General features: G+C 46.5%; 1 protein-coding gene across 2 annotated transcripts in view; it reads right to left on the bottom strand.

Annotated features, from left to right (window-relative positions):
* The window catches only part of LOC137543748 (cyclic nucleotide-binding domain-containing protein 2-like), a 326,577-nt gene extending 304,880 nt beyond the window's left edge, over positions 1-21,697 (bottom strand). For both annotated transcript variants that reach the window (XM_068264880.1, XM_068264881.1), the window contains exons 1-2: positions 21,558-21,697; positions 3,049-3,262 (exon numbers count right to left, since the gene is read on the bottom strand). In XM_068264880.1, the coding sequence (XP_068120981.1) occupies positions 3,049-3,262; positions 21,558-21,619 (276 nt within the window). In that variant the 5' untranslated portion in view covers positions 21,620-21,697. The remainder of the gene's footprint in view (positions 1-3,048; positions 3,263-21,557) is intronic.
* Between the last annotated feature and the right edge of the window lie 425 nt (positions 21,698-22,122).

Raw genomic sequence — 22,122 nt, 5'->3', positions numbered from 1 at the left:
AGGAGGGGCCAATTCGTGCGAATGATGTGATTGATATTGTCTGCTCTGTTGTTAAACGTGGTTACAAACTGCGGTCCTTTAGTAGGGGTTCTTTCACCTTCTGTTCCTTTCCTTTTGGGGGTTTTCTTGTCTCTGTATTCTGATCTAGCCTTCTCTATATTAGTTGTGTCATAGCCTTTGTCCAGGAATTTTTTTGTTAGGTATGCCCCCTGTTTGTCATAGTCTTCCTTGATGGAGCAGTTTCTGCGGAGACGGCAGAACTGGCTCCTTGGGATGTTGTTGATCCACCTTGGATGGTGGCAGCTCTCTTTGTGTAGGAAAGAATTCCCAGCAGTCGGCTTGAAATGTGTTCGCGACGTGATTTGGCCATGGTCATTGTGACCCAGTTCCAAATCAAGGAACACAATGTTGCTTTCATTACAGAACGTTAATTGTAATGTTGTGTTTATTAGTTCTCAAATGCCTTTCTTGTGTGCTCATACACTTTTTTATTTATTGTTTTTGTTTATACTTTCATTTATATTGGTCCTTCGCTTATATATATATATATATATATATATATATCTTGTATATATGTTTTTCATGTACTGTTTATTGCATTGTACATAAGACTCATTGTTGTTGCGGTGGCCAGCGTTTTCTATACAGTCTTGCTGCTGGGTTTCATGTGCAGCACTCTCAGTGCTGCCCAAAATTGCATTTATGACATCCAGCGCCACAGCCCCCCGGGCAGGGCTCTGCATCTCTCCCCTTTCAGCCCATACAGAATATACCCATGCCAACAGAGATGCCGAGGCATGTACTTGTATACACAGGCGCCGCTGGCCACGCCCCCCGCTGTCATTTGGGTGGTCGGCCACACCCCCTCCCTTGTCTCTATTGGAAGGCCAAGGCTACCATATGTGTGCACCGTTGGCCACGCCCTCTGTTGCCACTTGCGCTACTGACCACGCCCCTGACCCGTGAGGTAAATATTCCTGCACTTGGGGGCCACCAGTCATGTCCCTCGCCTTCCTCCCCTCCAGCACACCTGGAGAGTCAACATGCCATCAGGGAAGCCGAGGTTTCCAGCTCCAGCTGTTCCCATCTACAGGGATGCTGGGGCCACCGTTTTTTTTTTTTTTTTTTGCAACACTTCATACTGTTGCAGTTGAATCAATCAGTTATTTGCCGTCAGGGCTTTATGCCCTGGTGATTTAGAGTTGAGCTTCCGTCAGGAGGCTGGAAAATATAGGGTTTTTGTTTGCAGTACTTTGCAACCCCGCCCCCTACCCTTTCACCCTCGTTAACCTCAATTTGCTCTGGGAAGCCATTCCCTTGACTCCTGTTATAAATAGGAGCATAGTGTGCATGCAGGTACGTTAACTGACGAAGGCGTGGACACGCCGAAACGCGTCTTGACGTAACCTGCACACAGTCACCCCGAAGGGACACCTGTCATCCATTTACCATCTGGTTCCTTGCTGCCGCTGGCCACTGCAGCTTCAGGTTTCGCTTCCAAGAGGGGATGTCCTTTTTATTCTGGGCTATATGCCAATTTTAAATGCCTACTATTCATACACATCTAGTAAGTGTATCTTTTATTGCGCAGTTTTAATTTTATTAAACGGTATCACACTACGGAGCGCTCCTCCTGTCTTTTGCTTCCTTTTCCAGATATATATTTGCTGCCACCAAAATTAAAATAGCGGCCGCCTGGAACTCCCAGTCCCTATCATTTCACTCCATTAAAAGTAGGCTGGGATATATTCTCTTTTTTTTAAAAATTAAGAGCCCGAATGAACGATACTATGAAGAAATTTCACAAGGTGTGGGATCCTTTGATCACTTACCTTGTAAAATAAGATCAAGACCGAATAATACGCATTTGTTGAGACCAACAACACACCTCTCCCCTCGAGTCTGGTAGACATCTTTCGTCGAAGATGTGGATCGGAGGTACTCCCCGTCCTCGTGGTTCCTTTTTACTTACTTTATCCTCCTTCTTTTCTTTATTCTGCTACCCTGTTTTTTTTCCCCTCTCTCTTTTTCTTTCTATGTTTTCTCTTATACAGCTTATTCCTTCTGATGAGAAGATACAGGAACCCCTTACATAAATGTTTTGCACTCAGGTAACAAACTCATTCTTTAATCCCCTGCTTATCCTAGACCTCTAGACTTATCATAATAAATAACACTACGACTCATAGGCCCCCCGAAACGCTTATGATCAATAACATACCCTACCTCGCTGAAGGAAGGGTATCATTTTTGGCCGATAAATTAATGTTTAAGAGCAGTCTCCATCCAGCCATTTTTGGTTTAGTGTTCGGATGGATGACTTGCTCTACAAAGTTATTTTCTGTTAAAATTCCTCATTCCACCTTTTCCCCAGTTGCACTTATAAGTGCTTTCTTTTTTTTATCTCCTCGATTAGGTGTGACTACATGAAGTAAATACTCGCCTTGATTTTGTTAACCAGTGTTATCTGATCATATGTTCCTCACTGATTGTTAAAACTTTTCTGTTATACTGTAAACCCATGTTTTTGACATCTTGTTGAAAGATTGATGATGTACCTGAACCCTTCAGTACCTCGCACTTTAGTATAAGCTGTACATTTACCTTAATGAAAATTCAATAAAAACGATTGAAAACAAAGTACCCCCATAAAAAGCGGAGGCTTCAGCTTCAGGGGGCCAGGAATGTGGCTGATTAAAAATACTCTGAAATGAATGTAATGTAAATCTCCAATATTTGTACTAGCAGCACCACCTGGCGCCCAACTCATGCGGCTCCGCAATACGTACGCACAAATAGTTCTAATCAAGTTTTATAGCCTTTTCTCCACAAACAAGAAACAACGAGATCTGTTATAAAATGTTTACCACCTTGGAAGCTTTCCTTATGTGCCTCTACCGTATGTATCCAGTGGCAATGGCCTGTCGTACCTGATTCCCATGTGATGGTAAAAAGCAATGACTTTCTATTGTAATCTGTGTGTGAGCCTCTATAGAGAGCCCAGCCTCACCGCCTAACTGTAAGTACAGAAAACCATTCATGTGATACCTTCTTCTGAGCAGTCCCCACTGCCTCGCCTCCACTCTTCTCGATGCTTTCACTCTTCTCTGTGCTTTCACTCTTCTCTGTGCTTTCACAGGCCTCTGGGATTCTCGGCTGGAGGACGTTTTCTGTAAGGTCTGCTGGTTCTGTTTCATTATCGCTGTAATCAATGCTTCTGTCCGCAGAAATAGTGACAGCCTCTGCTTCTAAAGGAGAGGAGCTGCAGAGACATCAAATACGCTATAATTAGACAAAATGTGTTCATATGAGCTTATTAAAGAAGAACTATCCCTAAAAACAACATTTGGTGTGCAGTTAGTATAGAGGTTGGGAAGTTTGGGGCAGGATATTACCAGTAATTAGTATATCCGAAGTATCAACACAAACTTCCATCTCCTACTGCTTTTCTCACACTAACCTGCCAGTTTTGAGCTGCCTAACACTAAACTCTCCCCTCCACTCCTAACACTAACCACCCTCCTCACCACTCATAACACAAAACTCTCCCCTCCACCCCTAACACTAACCACCCTCCTCTCCACTCATAACACAAAACTCTCCCCTCCACTCCTAACACTAACCACCCTCCTCACCAGAGCTGGGACAAGGTCCTTCAGCACCCAAGGCTGAGACACCAAAGTGCGCCCCTCCATCCCTCCCCCCCAGCCGTCACACACTGATTGCTGCTAGACTAAGAGGCGCCCCAGGGCCCCCAACTTCCCTAATACCTTAATCTCTAGTTATCTGGCTTGCAGTCACTGCCATGTATCCCCTTTTCCTATTTCTTTCTGCTTCAAACACAATTGGGAATGACAACTGAATGAATTGTGCGCCCGCTCCTACACTGCGCCCTGAGGCTGGAGCCTCTCCAGCCTCTGCCTCGGCCCGGCCCTGCTCCTCACCACTCATAACACAAAACTCTTCCCTCCACTCCTAACACTAACCACCCTCCTCACCACTCATAACACAAAACTCTCCCCTCCACCCCTAACACTAAACACCCTCCTCTCCACTCATAACACAAAACTCTTCCCTCCACTCCTAACACTAACCACCCTCCTCACCACTCATAACACAAAACTCTCCCATCCACCCCTAACACTAAACACCCTCCTCTCCACTCATAACACAAAACTCTTCCCTCCACTCCTAACACTAACCACCCTCCTCACCACTCATAACACAAAACTCTCCCATCCACCCCTAACACTAACCACCCTCCTCTCCACTCATAACACAAAACTCTTCCCTCCACTCCTAACACTAACCACCCTCCTCTCCACTTATAACACAAAACTCTTCCCTCCACTCCTAACACTAACCACCCTCCTCTCCACTTATAACACAAAACTCTCCTCTCCACTCATAACACAAAACTCTCCCCTCCACTCCTAACACTAACCACCCTCCTCTCCACTCACAACACAAAACTCTCCCCTCACTCCTAACACTAACCATCCTCCTCTCCCCTCCACCCCTAACACTAACCACCCTCCTCTCCACTCATAACACAAAACTCTCCCCTCCACTCATAACACAAAACTCTCCCCTCCACCCCTAACACTAACCACCCTCCTCTCCACTCATAACACAAAACCATACCTCCCAACTTTTTGAGATGAGAAAGAGGGACATGTAAGCCACACCCCTGCCACACCCCTCGCCACGCCCCTGACACAACCCCAGTCACGCATACCATAAATATTTCATAAGAAAAATATGTTGTTTTATAATTCAAACCCAGGGGCGTAGGAATAGACCCTGCAGCCCCTGCAGTTGCAGGGGGGCCCCTAGCAAGTCAGGGGCCCGGAGGAGGAAAGGCTGTCACCACCGGCGTACCTACCGGGGATGCGACTCTCTCAGCCGCAGGGGGGCCCTGCCGCCCGGGGCTGCTCTGGGGCCCGCTCACTGTGCGTGGGGGGAGCGCTGCTCTGGACCCCCCAGCAAGGTGCTCAACTGGCCACAGCGTCTAATAGACGCTGCGCCAGTTCATTCCCCGTAGCTCCGCTCCAGCAGCCTGCATATTCTCCGGCAGGCAGAGCAGGGCTACGGCAAGATGGCCGCCGAAGAAGCCCTACACTGGAGACTATTTGTGTCTCTAGTACAGGGCTTCGGCTGCCATCTTGCCGTAGCCCTGCACTCTGCCTGTCAGCGCGGGAGATGTGCTGCAAGAGGACTCGGGGAGCTGCGAGCCAGATGCCGGGAGAGGAGAAGACTTCTGTCAGGTAAGTGAATTGTTTTTTTTTCACAGGTGCATTTTTTTTTTCTAGTGTCTGCTGCCTACATTGTGATTTTCTGGTCACTGCTGCCCACATTGTGATTTTCAGGTGTCTGCTGCCCACATTATGATTTTCTGGTGACTGCTGCCCACATTATGATTTTCTGGTGTCTGCTGCCCACATTACGATTTTCTGGTCACTGCTGCCCACATTGCGATTTTCTGGTCACTGCTGCCCACATTGCGATTTTCTGGTGTCTGCTGCCCACATTATGATTTTCTGGTGTCTGCTGCCCACATTACGATTTTCAGGTGTCTGCTGCCCACATTGCGATTTTCTGATCACTGCTGCCCACATTACGATTTTCTGGTGACTGCTGCCCACATTACGATTTTCAGGTGTCTGCTGCCCACATTGTGATTTTCTGGTCACTGCTGCCCACATTGTGATTTTCAGGTGTCTGCTGCCCACATTATGATTTTCTGGTGACTGCTGCCCACATTATGATTTTCTGGTGTCTGCTGCCCACATTACGATTTTCTGGTCACTGCTGCCCACATTGCGATTTTCTGGTCACTGCTGCCCACATTGCGATTTTCTGGTGTCTGCTGCCCACATTATGATTTTCTGGTGTCTGCTGCCCACATTATGATTTTCTGGTGTCTGCTGCCCACATTACGATTTTCAGGTGTCTGCTGCCCACATTGCGATTTTCTGATCACTGCTGCCCACATTACGATTTTCAGGTGTCTGCTGCCCACATTACGATTTTCAGGTGTCTGCTGCCCACATTACGATTTTCAGGTGTCTGCTGCCCACATTACGATTTTCTGGTGTCTGCTGCCCACATTGCGATTTTCTGGTGTCTGCTGCCCACATTACGATTTTCAGGTGTCTGCTGCCCACATTGCGATTTTCAGGTGTCTGCTGCCCACATTACGATTTTCTGGTCACTGCTGCCCACATTGCGATTTTCTGGTCACTGCTGCCCACATTGCAATTTTCAGGTGTCTGCTGCCCTCATTACGATTTTCAGGTGTCTGCTGCCCACATTACGATTTTCAGGTGTCTGCTGCCCACATTGCGATTTTCAGGTGTCTGCTGCCCACATTGCGATTTTCAGGTGTCTGCTGCCCACATTGCGATTTTCTGGTGTCTGCTGCCCACATTACGATTTTCTGGTGTATGCTGCCCACATTAGGATTTTCTGGTGACTGCTGCCCACATTGCGATTTTCTGGTGACTGCTGCCCACATTGCGATTTTCTGGTGACTGCTGCCCACATAAGGATTTTCTGGTGACTGCTGCCCACATTAGGATTTTCTGGTGTCTGCTGCCCACATTACGACATTCTGGTGACTGACTGCTGCCCACATTAGGATTTTCTGGTGACTGCTGCCCACATTACGATATTCTGGTGACTGCTGCCCACATTAGGATTTTCTGGTGACTGATGCCCACATTGCAATTTTCTGGTGACTGCTGCCCACATGGCGATTTTCTGGTGACTGCTGCCCACATTGCGATTTTCTGGCCCACATTACGATTTTCTGGTGAACACTGCCCATGTTACGATTGTCTGGTGAATGCTGTCCACGTTACGATTTTCTGGTGAACCCTGCCCACATTACGATTTTCTGGCCCACATTACGATTTTCTGGTGAACACTGCCCAAGTTACGATTGTCTGGTGAATGCTGTCCATGTTACAATTTTCTGGTGAACTCTGCCCACATTACGATTTTCTGTCCCACATTACGATATTCTGGTGAACGCTGCTCACATTACGATTGTCTGGTGAATGCTGCCCACGTTACAATTTTCTGGTGACTGCTGCTCACATTACTATTTTCTGGTGACTGGTGCTGCCCACTTTACAATTAATTTACAGTGAAACGCTGCCCCATTACGATTATTTGGCACCTATGGGGGGGGGCCCCATCCAAATATTCGCAGGGGGGCCCAGTGATTTCTAGTTACGCCCCTGTTCAAACCCCACTGGTCCTTTCTATCCTGGTTAATTTTCCGTCATATTAACATTTTTAAATGAGTAATATATCAATTGAAAGGATGGGAATAACGATAAGAGTCAATCAAACACATTTTTTTAGTAGAGAAACATACATATTTACATAGAAAGAGAACAAAGTCCTGAAAGAGGGACAAATGAGGAGGAAAGAGGGACAGAGGGACAGGGCTCCCAAAGAGGGACTGTCCCTCCGAAAGTGAGACAGTTGGGAGCTATGCACAAAACTCTCCCCTCCACTCCTAACACTAACCACCCTCCTCTCCACTCATAACATAAAACTCTCCACTCCACACTTGTTTTAAAAGCTCAACTATTGTACCAATCCCACATGATTAAACCTACATGATTAAATGATTACAGGCCTGTTGCCCTGACATCATTGGTCATGAAAGCATTCGAAAAACTGTTAATGGCTTATCTGAAATCTATCACAGATCCCCTGCTGAACTCTCTGCAATTTGCCTACAGGCCTAATAGATCCGCAGATGATGCCATGAACATGTGTATGCTTTATGTACTACAGCATCTAGACACCCCAGGAACCTACACCAGGATTTTATTTATAGATTACAGCTCTGCATTTAATACCATAATGCCATCTCTGCTACACAGCAAGCTCTCCCAGCTACACATACCTGAATCCATCTGCAAATGGATAACTGATTTCCTAACCGATAGGAGACAGCGTGTTAGACTTGGTAAACACACATCAAGCTCTCTGACCATCAGTACTGGTGCACCCCAGGGCTGTGTGCTTTCCCCACTGCTCTACTCACTGTACACCAATGACTGCATCTCCACAGATCCATCTGTTAAGGTTCTGAAGTTTGCAGATGACACAACAGTAGTTGGTCTCATACAAAACGGGGATGAATCTGCATACAGGCATGTGGTGGGACAGCTTTCCTCCTGGTGCAGCAGCAACAACTTGGAACTAAACGCTCTCAAAACCATGGAGATGATAATAGACTTTAGGAGATCTCCCCCCCAGCACCTCCCCTTAACCATAAATGGATCCACAATAACCCAGGTAGAGTCATTCAAGTTTCTTGGGTCCACGATCTCACACAACCTAAAATGGGATAACAACTATTGTCAAGAAAGCGCAACAGAGGATGTACCATCTACGGCAGCTGAAAAAGTTTGGCCTACCTCAAAATTTAATGGTGCAGTTCTACACTGCAATTATTGAATCCACCATAACATCATCTATGACTGTATGGTTCGGCTCCTGCTCAGCATTAGAAAAGGGGAGGCTGCAGCGCATCATCCGATCAGCAGAAAGGATAATTGGCTGTAGCTTACCTTCCCTGCAGGATCTTTACGCTAGCAGTTGCAGAAAAAGAGCAACCAAAATTGCCTCTGACCCCTCTCACCCAGCTCACTCCATCTTCCAGCGCATGCCTTCAGGAGTAAGATTCCGGTCAATCGCTACCAAAACCTCCAGACACAGGAACAGCTTTTTCCTCAAGCGGTAGCCATACTTAATGCTGAACCACGTTAGAGCTGCTAGGACTTGATAGTAATCAGCACAGAACTGTAAATGAACAATTCTCACATTGCTTACTGCCACTATACTTATAATGTCCTTGACTTGTAATATACACACTGTCTGCTCTTGTATTGTTTGTGTTTGTGTTTGTTAAGCAACTGCCAAGACAAATTCCTTGTAGGTGCAAACTTACTTGGCGAAATAAAATTGATTCTGATTCTAACACTAACCACACTCCTCTCCACTCATAACACAAAACTCTGGGGGTTTCTAGAGCCCGTCTGGCTACCTACCTACTACCGGGGACTCATCTGGCTATCAAACTGCAGAAGGGGGGTGGGGAATCTACCCAATACTGTGTCTTCACCTGGCTATCTATACTGTTCGGGAAGGCCATGTCCCAACAGTCCCTCTTTCTCTCTCATTTGTCCCTCTTTCAGCCAGGTCTGATGTGCAGATCTATGTAAATATATAAATTTTTCTACTGAAAAAAATGTGTTTAATTGACTTTAAACTTTATTTCCTTCTTTTAAATTGAATGATCCAGCCCCTCTGTCACGTTTAAAGGGTGGGAAAAATGTTTTGACTCAGTGGTTGCAATGGGTTCTTGAAGTAACCCTTAACTAACCGGAAACGGCGGGAGCGTGATCGAGGACGCGACTGGTTCTGTTGCTGAAATCAAAACTTAACCACTGCGGGGGACCAGAGGATTGTTCCAGGACAGCGCTGACACAGAGCGGCTACAGGGGGATGGTAGAAGCCCCAGGTAAGTGAATGGTTAGTTAATTAACTGCATCATGTCTCTTCTGTTCTTCCTGGCAGCTGTATGACATAGCTCCCAACTGTCGCTCTTTCGGAGGGACAGTCCCTATTTGGGAGCCCTGTCCCTCTTTCCTCCTCATTTGTCCCTCTTTCAGGACTTTGTCCCTCTTTCCATGTAAATATATATATTTCTCTATTAAAAAATGTGTTTGATTGACTCAAAACTTTATTCCCACCCTTTAAATTGATATATTACTAATTGTAAAATGTTAATATGAAGGAAAATTAATCAGGATAGAATGGACCAGTGTGGTTTAAATTATAAAACAAAATATTTTTCTTATGAAATCTTTATGGTATAGGTGACTAGGGGTGTAACGGGGGCGTGATCAGGGGTGTGGCAGGGGCATGGCTTAAGTGTCCCTCTTTCTCATCTCAAAAAGTTGGGAGGTATGTGTATGATGTTTTATACTTTTATACCTCCAGGTTCCGATCACGTGACATCATCCCCGGGCTGCCCATGAGGTGCGGTGAGACAGGTTCCTCAGGCGGTGGAAGTGGGGGTTACGGCACCTGCCTGGCAGTGGGTGGGGGGCGCCGAGCTGGGGGGGGAGCTGGGGGGGGTAGCAGACAGGAACGGGGCAGCAGGTCGGACCCCCTCACCTGGGTCCTCCCATCTGTTCTCCCCTTCCAGCTATGAGCGCAGCTTGTATCAGGGAACCTACAATATGTCTCGGGAGCCAGATGTGGCTCTTTTGATGGCTACATCCGGCTCACAGGAGTTGGTTCACTAAGCTACACTGTTCAAGCAGCGCAGCTTAGTGTGGCAGCGCAAGTAAAATTTTCAAAGTACACTACAGATCTAGATCGGACGATCTGTTATACTGCATGTGCCTGTGATTTGCTGAATTGGAACAGTTCCTGTTCTGTAGCGTATGTGGATTGAGTGTCAGATTGCATGTACCAGGAGTACTCCTGTTTATAGATGCCCGTGTCCTTGTTGTTTTTAGGGGTTTGGGGTTTTCAGAGGGGGGTTTGTTATATTTTTCTACCAATAAAGTTCTGAAGAGTGGCGGTTGTTCCTAAATTTTATGTTTTGTATTTTTCAACCTGCCTTCCCTCGGGTTTTCTTGAGGTGAACTGAGTCTTTTAGGAACTTGTGTACCAGATTAACCAATTTTTCTTAACTTACTCGCGCTCTCCCCAAAACTAACGGCAGCACCAATTGTCCCACCCTGGACCCTTTCAGGTCCAGTGACATTGTAGGACAAGATCCCAGCACTTTGATTGGCCCAATAGGCTGCCTGTCACTTGACAAGCAGCCTATTGAGCCAAAGTGCAGGGATCTCGTCCTACAAAGTGAATCAACCCCTAAGTTAGCTAGATAATTGTACCAGCTGTTAGTCAGTATTTCTCCTGTCTGGCTCTCTGGGAAATTGCTGATGTTGCTGAAACCCAAGAGAAGCTGAAGACGTGTCTGACACTTTCACTGCCCGGTGGATAAACTGTATACACATCTCCATGGAAACAGGGACAGCACTCTGCTGCGCATGCGCGCTGTCCCAGTTTGAAACATATTGTTTTGCTCTCACGGAATTACATTTTAAAATATGTGGCGTTTATGGCTCTCTCAGCCAAAAAGGTTCCTGACCCTTGATCTAGAATGTGCCAAGAGTTACTCTGTGGTCCACTCAGAGCAGGGTGACTTCACTCCCCTTTGAAGAGTGGGGGGAAAGTTGGTAGCTAGGAGTCACTTGTTAATGTTTATGGGACAAGAACAAGTCCAGAAAACATAATTAAGTAAACAGCCAAAAAAGTCAGATACTCCCTCACTGAATCCTCCAGAAGATTCCCATGTCCTCTCGAGACCACTGATCCAGAACTGGGACCCTCTGGACATTTTGCAGCCACACTCTCATCCATGAACGAGCATGTCTGGATTAAGATGAAATGGGGCCCTAGGCAAAGTAGCATCTTTGGTTCCCCCTTACGGTCCTTTTGGTAATCTGACATAGCAGAGGGCCCAAAAAGTGGCAGTTGGGCTTCCTCACAGCTACTAGGCCCTAGGCTCCTGCCTACGTTGCCTTGTGGATGATCCTGCTCTGGCTGCACTGCACAGGACGCTTGCCCCTGCACAGTAGCACCAAGTCACTGGTTCTGCGGTAAAAGACGACTCCAAGTGGCTCCATGCTACTGCGCAGGCACAAGGCGTCCTGTGCCTTCCTACCGTGCTCATACATGGTCAGGACTCAGAACACCCATACGCACTGCTGGACACTTCCTTGCCAACGAGGTTTAGCAGGTTCTCACCGCTGGATCAGCAGAGGCGAAGGGGACCCCTACTGAGGCAAGTGTCTAAATAGGACACTTTTTTTTTCCTATAGGTACAATTTAAAATTAATTTTAATGAATGCAGTAATGTATTACATGGTTATCATTTACATCAGCTTTTAGCTTTTCTTTTAATCCCAGGAATGCCATTATTTTTTTATCACTTGCTCAGCAGATGCTCAGATTGCTCAACCTTCCACTCAGCCATCAGCTGTAACAGAGACATGTTAAAATATAGCTATTACTGCTTAATCTATGAGTTCTAAATCTTTTCTATAGATACAGACTGGGCACAAAAATACTTCTACCTGTTAGAATTGAGAGAGTCATATGTCTACTCCACCTACAGTGACATAAGAGTACTACATTCTAAGTACTGCTTTGTTTTGTACTTTTAGTATTTAGTACTGTTTTGTTGTTGTTCATCTCACCTTGAGGTTGTGTTAACATGGTGCCAGAAGATAGGAAGAGAACTGGTGTTATTTAGCTACTAAACTGCACAAACAGGACCGAAAGCTGTTCCTGTATACTACTAGCATCTCAGCAGCCACAGAGAGAGAAATGGCTACAAACAACATACCAGTTCCGGGTGCAATGGCCAGCCATACCGGCTGTATCCTGCGCCCAAGTCTCCCGGTGGCCAATCCATATGTATGCGCATGGAAGGCTGCAATGCTGTAATATTTATATGAGGGTAGGAGGGGCTTCTGTAGGACCTGCCTTCTTCCCAGGGCCGGCCCACTCATGAGGCGGGGTGAAACATTTGCCTCAGGCGGCAGATCTGGGGGGTCGGCACCCACCTGTCCATGCGCTGGGGGCCGCCCGCCGAGCTGGAGAGGTAGCAGGCAGAAAGGGGGTATTGGGCCTAGCGGCGGGAAGGGTCCCCCGATCTGCGCTCCCCTCCAGTGTTAAGTACAAGCCTGCAGATGATGAAGAAAAGGCAACGGGCGGGGGAATCACTCACCTCTTCCGCGTTCCATCGTGTGCTCCACTGACGTCACTTCCTGCAAGGCCGTCCACTTACAATGCAGTGGGCGGCGCTGCAGGAAGTGAAGTCAGTGGAGCACGCGATGGAGCGCGGAAGAGGTGAGTGATTCCCCCGCCCGTTGCCTCTTCATCATATGCAGGCTTGTACTTAACGCTGGAGGGGAGCGCAGATCGGGGGACCCCCTTTCTGACCCCCTCCAGCTCGGCACCCCCCCCCCCCCCCATGGCTGGGGGGGCGGAGATTTTTTCTAATTTTGCCTTAGGTGGCAAATAGTCTAGGGCCGGCCCTGCTTCTTCCTCCTGCCTGGCTGCACTGGATTTCGGGCTGGAAGCAAGAGGGTGAGTGGACCCAAAGATATGGCAGTGAGCTGTCTGCTGACTGAACTCCCGTGGCTTATAGGAACCGCGCTGCAAGAATTTTACACACAGAAGGCAGAGTTACTCCAAACTTGGGCCCATATGGCACCAGGGCCAGCGCTACCATAGAGGCAAAGGGGGCATTTGCCCCGGGGCGCCGACCTCTGCTGAGACCCCAGCAGCGCCGACCCTGCTATATTCTCTTTGCCCCACCCCCTCGCACTGCTCCCCGGGGCCCTGCTGCAAGGATATTAGTAGCCACAATTACCTATTAGTCCTAGCAGGTGAGTGGACGGGCAGCGGCTGCACTCTGAGGCACGCTGTCTCCCTCCTTCTCTATGACCCGGCGTGTGTTTACACATGACGTGCTGGGTCTTAGAGAAGGAAGGAGACAGCGTGCCTCCGAGTGCAGCCGCTGCCCGTCCGCTCACCCGCCAGGACTAAAAGGTAATTGTGGCTGCTAATAACCTTGCAGTAGGGCCCCGGTGAGCAGAGCGGTAATGAAGGGGGGGGGGGGATGCTGCGGGGGCCCAATGCTGAAGTTTGCCCCAGGGCCACTTGAACCGGCCCTGTGTGGCACTGCCACTGTTCGGCCCCTAGACTCTCCACGGGCCCCATATGGCAGTACCCATTGCCGGATTTAGGCCAAGGCCACCGAAGGCATGGCCTAGGGCACCACAGGAGCAAGGGCACTAAAGCAGCAGGCTAAACTGGCGCAGCATATGTAAGCTTGCAAATTCTGCAATGCAGGGAGATCAGGCGAACGTCTGAGCGCAGTACTCTTCTGCCAGCCGCTTGTGCAGCAGCCACCTTGCTCTCTGTGCACGCTTGCATTGTGGCCAGAGGCTATAGACTTGGGCAGCATTGGAGACGGAAAGGAAGAGGAAGCTTCTGCACTGGAGATAAGTGGAGAAATGAGTGACACTGATGGCTGCTGCGGTGTGAAGGCGAGCTGGCTACCTATACTGAAAGGGGGGGGGGGGTAGGAAAAGGAGGGATTAAGGGAGTCATCTGGCTACCTATACTGGGGGGGTCATCAGGCTACCTGTATTAGAAGGAAGGGGGAGGGGTCATCTGGCTACCTATACTGAGGGGAGGGGTCATCTCGCTACCTATACTGAAGGGGGGCAGCTGGTGACAGTGGCCTTGGGCGGTAAAGAGTACAAATCCGGCCATGGCAGTACCCCTGTACTGCTCTGAAGGTGGCCCTGGAAGGAGGCCACACATCACTACACTATAGGAAAAACCACGGCAGGGGCCAGTGAGTTTTGCAGAGCAGTGCTGGCCTAGTCATGACTAGTACTTTTCTACATTTAGGTTCAGGTGGGCTTTAATAATAATATATCACAGATAAACATGACTAAGGCCCAGATAACATTGGGACTATACACAATATGAGTGAACTGCCAGACTTCAAGCCACACGATCTGGCCTGTATTACCATCCCGATGAGCTATCTCATCCTGCATCAGCACTTTCCAGCCGATATGAAAGAGAAGCAGTGGCAGAAGTATTTTTATACACAGATAGTAGCAATAAAAAGAAAAAAAAAGTCTCTAAAGAATCAAGTCTTTGCAGCTGCAGAGTTTGCTACAAATTTTGTGCTGAGGTCACTGCAACTCAAACATCCCTTCACCCCCCCCCCCCCCCCCCCCAAACAAAGACAGGAGCCAAATAAAACCTGATTTTTATAACTTGTTTCTTTTTATTTCATCTCTACGAGGAACACAATAGAGGCGCGGGACTGTGGAGAACTACTGCCATCTACTGGTAGAAAAGGCAGCTATTAGATGAATGGATGTCGATGGGTTTGTTCAGTCCAGAAAGAGGTAAAATAAAAGGAAGCAGGAGATTTGGACGCATGAGACAAGTGGACAAAAAGGCGCCCCATTCACTTCCATTATAAATATCGTTTAATGGGCGCCGGGATATCGTTTAATGGGAAAAAAAGGCGCCGGAGATTATTAACGTTTTACAAACGGCGCCCGGAGATTTTTAAGGTTTTATAACTGTGCTTGTGATGATTTAACTTTACAAAATGAGCCTGTGACGAATAACGTTTATAAAGATACTAAATCACTATTTCTAAAACATTTCTAAAACATTATTATCCACCCCAAAAAATTATTTACATTTTTTTATTTACATTTTTTATTTATTAATGTTTGTAAAACATTATTATCCATAGGGGGTCTTAGGTTTAGGCACCAAAAGGGGGGTCTTAGGTTTAGGCACCACCAGGGGGGTCTTAGGTTTAGGCACCACCAGGGGGTCTAGGGGTTAGGGATAGGTACAGGGAGGGTTTTTAACAAACGTAAATATAAGTTTCAGTTTAGAAACAGGGAAGATTAACGTTTTAAGAATTGCCGATCTCATACACATTATTTAGTGATTTATAAATTCATAAAACACTATTTGTAAACAAAATTCTACACAATATTTTTATAAACGATAAAACTGTTTATCGTTTACACCACGCGCCCTTTTTTCCCGACGCCCTTTTTTAATGTACGCAAAATAAAATGATGGTGGGTGTAAAATTGTAGACATCTTTAAAGGAAGCTAGTAGCATTTTTTAATATTTACGGTACTTAACCTCCTTGGCGGTAATCCCGAGCTGAGCTCGGGGTATGCCGCCGGAGGTCGCCGCTCAGGCCCTGCTGGGCCGATTTTCATTCTGAAAAAAGCAGCACACGCAGCCGGCACTTTGCCAGCCGCGTGTGCTGCCCGATCGCCGCCGCTCCGCGGCGATCCGCCGCGTGCAGCGGCGAAAGAGGGTCCCCCCAGCCGCCCGAGCCCAGCGCAGCCGGAACAAACAGTTCCGGCCGGCGCTAGGGGCTGGATCGGGCGGCTCTGACGTCAGGACGTCGACTGACGTCCATGACGTCACTCCGCTCGTCGCCATGGCGACGAGGAAAGCGAAACAAGATAGGCCGCTCATTGCGGCCTATCTTGTTACTTTCGATTGCCGGAGGCGATCGAAAGTACGCTTCCGGAGCGCCCTCTAGTGGGCTTTCATGCAGCCAACTTTCAGTTGGCTGCATGAAATATTTTTTTTTTAATTCAAAAAAAACCACATTGCAGCCTCCCTGGCAAAATAATTAAACCGCCAGGGAGGTTAAAGAAGAACCGTGGTGAAAATAACATAATGAATACAACTGCTTATTGTTTACAATATTCATGTATAGATTACTGGTATGTAGTCAGTGTTTGCCCCTTGTACAATCTTTCCTTGCAATGCAATGAGGTTCACAGACAGGATACTTTCAGGACCATGTTCATGACATCACATTGTGATTGGGGCTTCTCTACAATACAAGCCACAGCCACACAAACCCCCTGTTGATCTATTCCAGAAAAGGAAAATATTTCTCATGGGAAAGGGGTTAACGGCTACTGATTCGGATGAAGTTCAATCCTTGGTTAAAATTCCTCTTAAACTACTCCCCCTCCCCCGGCACGAGTATCTACGTCCCTGCTTTACCTTGCAGGGATGTAGATACTCCTCCCTTGCCGCCATGCACTAACACTTGCCCACTACCCCCCCCCCCTCATCCTTGTTATCGATCGGTAGAGGGTGGATGAATGAATGGGAACCCAGTTCCTATTTATTAATCCATGTCCCCATGTGAAAGAGCGCCGCCGGTTAATTAGATGCCACGCCCGTCACAAAAGCCGATACTTACACATCCACGCATTGCTTCCTGTTTAGCGTACTAATAGAATGCAACAGAAAGGAATGCTCGGTGACATCTTGTGGCCAAATAGTGCTGTGTTCCTTTTTTTCTTTCTCTACCTGAAAGAGTTAAATATCAGGTAGGTAAGTGGCTGACTCAGTCCTGACTCAGACAGGAAGTGACTACAGTATGACCCTCAGTGATAAGAAATTCCCCTTTTTACCTCCTTTCTTGCTCTCAGAAGCCATTTTCTGCTAGGAAATTGTTTTATAGTTGGAATTTCTTATCAGTGAGGGTCACACTGTAGTCACTTCCTGTCTGAGTCAGGACTGAGTCAGCCACTTACATAATTGGTGATATTTAACTCTTTCAGGCAAAGAAAGAAAATAAGGAACATAGCATAGTTATTTGTGTGCTAGGCACTGTACATACACATGTCTATTTCAACATGTCAGTTCGGGTATCCTTTAAAATTAACTATTTCCCTCCCACACTCTCCCATAGTAGCCAGGTTTTTTTTGTATTAAAAAAAACAAACAAACATAAATAGCTACCTTAGGGACTGAACTTTTTTAATATGTATGTCAAGAGGGTATATTACTGTTATTTATTTCAAACTAAAATATTGGTGCCATACATCGTACTAGGGAAATATTTTAAACGTTGCAATAACCAGGACAAATGGGCAAATAAAATGTGTGGGTTTTAATGACGTAGCATGTATTATGTTAAAACTATAATGGCCAATAATATATAATTAATTGTTCCCATTCTTTTCTTATTATTTCCGTTAAAATGGATTTAGAATAAAATAATTCTTAGCAAAAAGTAACACCCAAAGAAAGCCTAATTGGTGGCAAAAAAAACCAAGATACAGATTGTTTCCTTGTGATAAGTAGTCATGAAGTTATAGGCTAATGAATAGAAGGAGCACTATTACTCTGGTGTTTAACCTATTTTGGTTCCTGGACGTAGTTTCTACGTCCAGGAACCATGCGCGCTACCGCCGATCGTGCGCGTGCACGTGCACTCCCGGCCGCGGATTCGGTAGCCAAGGAATCAATGTATCGGGCTACGGAGCCCGATCATTGATTCCTCTCCCCCGCTGAAAAAGCGACAGCTTCTCTCGGAAGTTGAGCTTTTTCTGGCTGTCTTCTTCCTGATGCGTCACTTTAAGCGCGTGAGCTACGCTTAGAGTGACGTCATGTAAACAAACTCATGGCCGCCATCTTGTGGCCAAAAAGTAATACTACACCTGAAAAAACAGAATTAACACACATTTACATTATAAATCTATTGTTTACCTCCCACCCTCCCAAAAGTACCCTAATAAAATTTTTAGTATTAAAAAAAAAAACATTACAATAAAAAAAAAAAAACCATGTAAATATTTACCTAAGGGTCTAAACTTTTTAAATATCAATGTAAAGATGAAATATTTTTTTTATTTTAAACTTGTAAATAGTGATAGATGCAAAATGGAAAAAATGCACCTTTATTTCCAAATAAAATATTGTCGCCATACATTGTGATAGGGACATAATTTTAACGGTGTAATAACCGGGACATATGGGCAAATACAATACGTGAGTTTTAATTATGGAGGCATGTATTATTTTAAAACTATAATGGCTGAAAACTGAGAAATAATGAATTTTTCCATTTTTTTCTTATTCTTCCTGTTAAAATGCGTTTACACTAAAGTGGCTCTTAGCAAAATGTACCCCCCAAAGAAAGCCTAATTGGTGGCGGAAAAAACAAGATATAGATCAGTTCATTGTGATAAGTAGTGATAAAGTTATAGGCTAATGAATGGGAGGTGAACATTTCTCACGTGAAAACGACGGAACCTGAATGGGTTAAGGGGGGAAAAAAACGTTGGAGGTGAAGTGGTTAAAGAATATAAAATTCACAAAACAATACATGGGGCTCTCCTGTTATATGTTTTTACTGCACAGAAATGTGAAATAACACAGTATGCCAAATCATAATTATTATTATTATTATTATACACGTCTCAGAGTCTTAAAGAACAACTGAAGTGAGAGGGATATGGAGGCTGCCATATTTCTTTTCTTTTAAATAATCTGAGTTGCCTGGCAGCCCTGCTGGTCTATTTGGCTGCAGTAGTGTGAATCGCACCAGAAACAAGAATGCAGCAAATCTTGTCAGATCTGACAATAATGTCTGAAACACCTGATCTGCTGCATGCTTGTTCAGGGCCTATGGCTGAAAGTATTAGAGGCAGAGGATCGGCATGACTCCAGTCAACTGACAATGTACCCTACACCATTAAATTTTCTGAAAAATTTATCAGAAAAATCTACCCCTCCCGATTGACTTACATTAAAAAAAACAGGAAATTCGATCAGATTTCTCACTCAAATAGAAAAACAATCTTCCGATTTTTCTGTACAACCAATAGTTTTTATCGAATTGGTGTAAAACTGGATCTTTTTATTGTATGGCATGTGGCCACTTTAAAGGACTTACGAGGCCAAATTAGGGAAAAAAAGTGAATTACCTGCTTAACCTTTTACAGCACGGAGGACGCCGTCCGCGCCCTCCGTGCCGATCCGCCGGGTTCCCCAGCTCGTCAGCCCCCCGGGGATGGCTCCCGACCCCACGGCCGGGTCGTGCTCCCCTGCCTCTCCTAAAATGGCCGCTCGCTCTGGACGCGGCTGCGCAGACCGCATAGCCGCGGGTGCGGCTTCGCAGCTCTAGGGCCAACCTCCCCGATCCACGCTACGGCGTCCTCCGTGCCGTAAAAGGTTAAGCAGGTAATTAACTTTTTTTCCCTAATTTGGCCTCGTAAGTGCTTTAAGGCTTCTTGCACACCAAGACGTTGCATTAGGTGGCACGTTAAGGTCGCATAACGTGCACCTAACACAACGCATGGTGCTGCAAGAGCCGACGGTAGAGTGAGCCGCGTTAGGCGGCTCAAGTCCTATAATGTCTCCCAGAGTGGCGCTGATTGGCCAGCGGGACCACGTGATGCGGAGCGAGACACTCCGCATCACGTGGTCCCGCCGGCCAATCAGCGCCCACCAGTGCAGTGAATATTAAGTAGCCATGTGCGCGGCTACTGTAGCTGGCTCTCCCCGCCTCCTCTTCGCCCCCCACTGCGCATGTGCAAACAGTCTAACGCGGCTATAGCCGCTCCAACGCCGTAGCATGCTGCACTTTGCACAGAACGTGCAGCGTTACATGTAACGCAACGTGGGCTGTGTGAACAGCCCACTTGTGTTACATTGCTGTGTGCTGGGGGAGCGTTACAGGCGCACTAAGGTGCGCCTGTAACGTCTTGGTGTGTAAGCAGCCTAAGACAAACTCATTTCACTCAATATCAAGTGTGTATGAAACCTTTAAGAGGAACTCTAGCCTGTAGGAAGAAAACAAAATACTCATCTGTCCCATAAGGCTAATGAGGGCCCCTGGTCCTCCTGTTTATTAAAGGACACCTGACCTGAACGGAGAGGGATATGGAGGCTGCCATATTTTTTTCATTTAAGCAATACCAGTTGGCTGGTAGCCCTGCTGATCTCTTTGGCTGCAGCAGTGTCTGAATGGCACACCTGAAACAAACATCATGTAACTAATCCAGTCAGACTTCTGACTAGCCGATCTGCAAACTTGGCTCTCCAGCTGTTAAGGAACTACAAATCCCACAATGCATTGTGGGAGTCTGAAAGCCACAGCCATGATTCATAAAGGCAAATGCATTGTGGGACTTGTAGTTTCTTAACAGCTGGAGAGCCAAGTTTGCAGATCACTGGGCTAGGAACACTAGGCAGCGTTTTTCAGAGGCGTAGCTAGGGCTTTCAGCGCCCGGGGACAAAGACTATTAAAGCGCCCTCTAAGGGGAGAAATATGCGTGCCCCACCAAAAAGGGGCGTGACCATGCAACAGAATGTGGGTATGGTAATGGGTGGAGCCAAATATACATGACCTTAGCAGTGGTGTAAAAGAAAAAAAAGAAAAACATACCAGTGCTTTTTTACCAGTACATACAGTACTCTTTTAGGAGCAAACAAAAACAGAGGAACAGATCGTAATGTCAAAAATATTGCCCGTCTTGACTTGCAAATAAAAACTGATCCTTTGGACTTGTTCAAAGCCATGCAGAGAGACTTTGTTCCACTGGGCATGTGCAGATATTACTCACACATGCCCAGTCTGCTCATACATGGCCAAAAGCACAGTTACTAAAAGACGCAAGAACGGTTGGCTCAAATAGGATTTGGGAAGCCTCTAGACCATTCATTGGTTTCCCAGTTCTGAAACGTACATTCGGATTCGCCGCCCGGTCACTTTGGCACACCCTGCTGCCGATTAAATTCCGGGAAGCGTTAATTACTATTCAGAATCCAAGTCGTAGCAACTCGTAGGGAGAAGTAATTCTGGGTCCAGCAATAGCCAGATTCCCAAATTAACCATGCAATACTGCGATAGCCTTGCCAAACAAAGGAGCTGTGTGTGTGCGCGAGAAGCCCTGCCTGAGTTCTGAAGTAAGTATTACACGTTACTCCCCCTCCTTATCACAGGTTTGCTTTCAATAGTAGAGGGCCCCTTTAATTCTGGTAAATGATACTTCTGTTTGCCAAGCACTTGATTTGCATCCACATCATCAGCTCATTCCCAGTGCAAAACCACAACACCTACTTGTGATCATGGAAGTGGTCCTCCTCCGTAAGTGTCTGCTCATTGTTCCTCACAAGGGCCATGCTTCTCCCTCTCTCCACTTGCCTAGCAGCTACAATGCCCAGCCAGATCCGAGCTGCATCTCTTCTGCCTGGTGGAAAGCCGTGTGCCAATCCTGCTTCCCTCTCCACTTGGCTTTGTCCAAGTGGCAGCAAGCTCTTCAGTTGAGCAGTAAACACGGTTATCATCAAACATAATCTACCGGCAGTTTCATGTTTCAGGGCCACTTAGTAATAGCATGAATGATGGCTTGTTTGGCGGGCCAAGACAAAGCTTCCAGTTGCCATGTTGGTGTTTGTTTAGAAATAGTGCACTGATTTAAAAGTCTTCGCTGGATAAACAGACAACCTCTTCCAAGTGGAAAGTAAACACTGTTATGAAATGAATGGGCTGGAGAATAGGCGAGGTCCTGGGTTCACGTGTCTTGATAAGTGACGGTCAAAAGGCCGATGAAGAATGGAGGCTGTGTCGGGATAAAACTAAAACAAACTATACACAGACCAGTCCAGGACATGTCGCGCAACCT

Source organism: Hyperolius riggenbachi, chromosome 2 (genome assembly GCF_040937935.1).
Source record: "Hyperolius riggenbachi isolate aHypRig1 chromosome 2, aHypRig1.pri, whole genome shotgun sequence".
NCBI classification, from domain to species: domain Eukaryota; kingdom Metazoa; phylum Chordata; class Amphibia; order Anura; family Hyperoliidae; genus Hyperolius; species Hyperolius riggenbachi.
The sequence above is the reverse complement of the archived record's forward strand: the minus strand, read 5'-3'. Positions and strand labels throughout refer to the sequence as shown.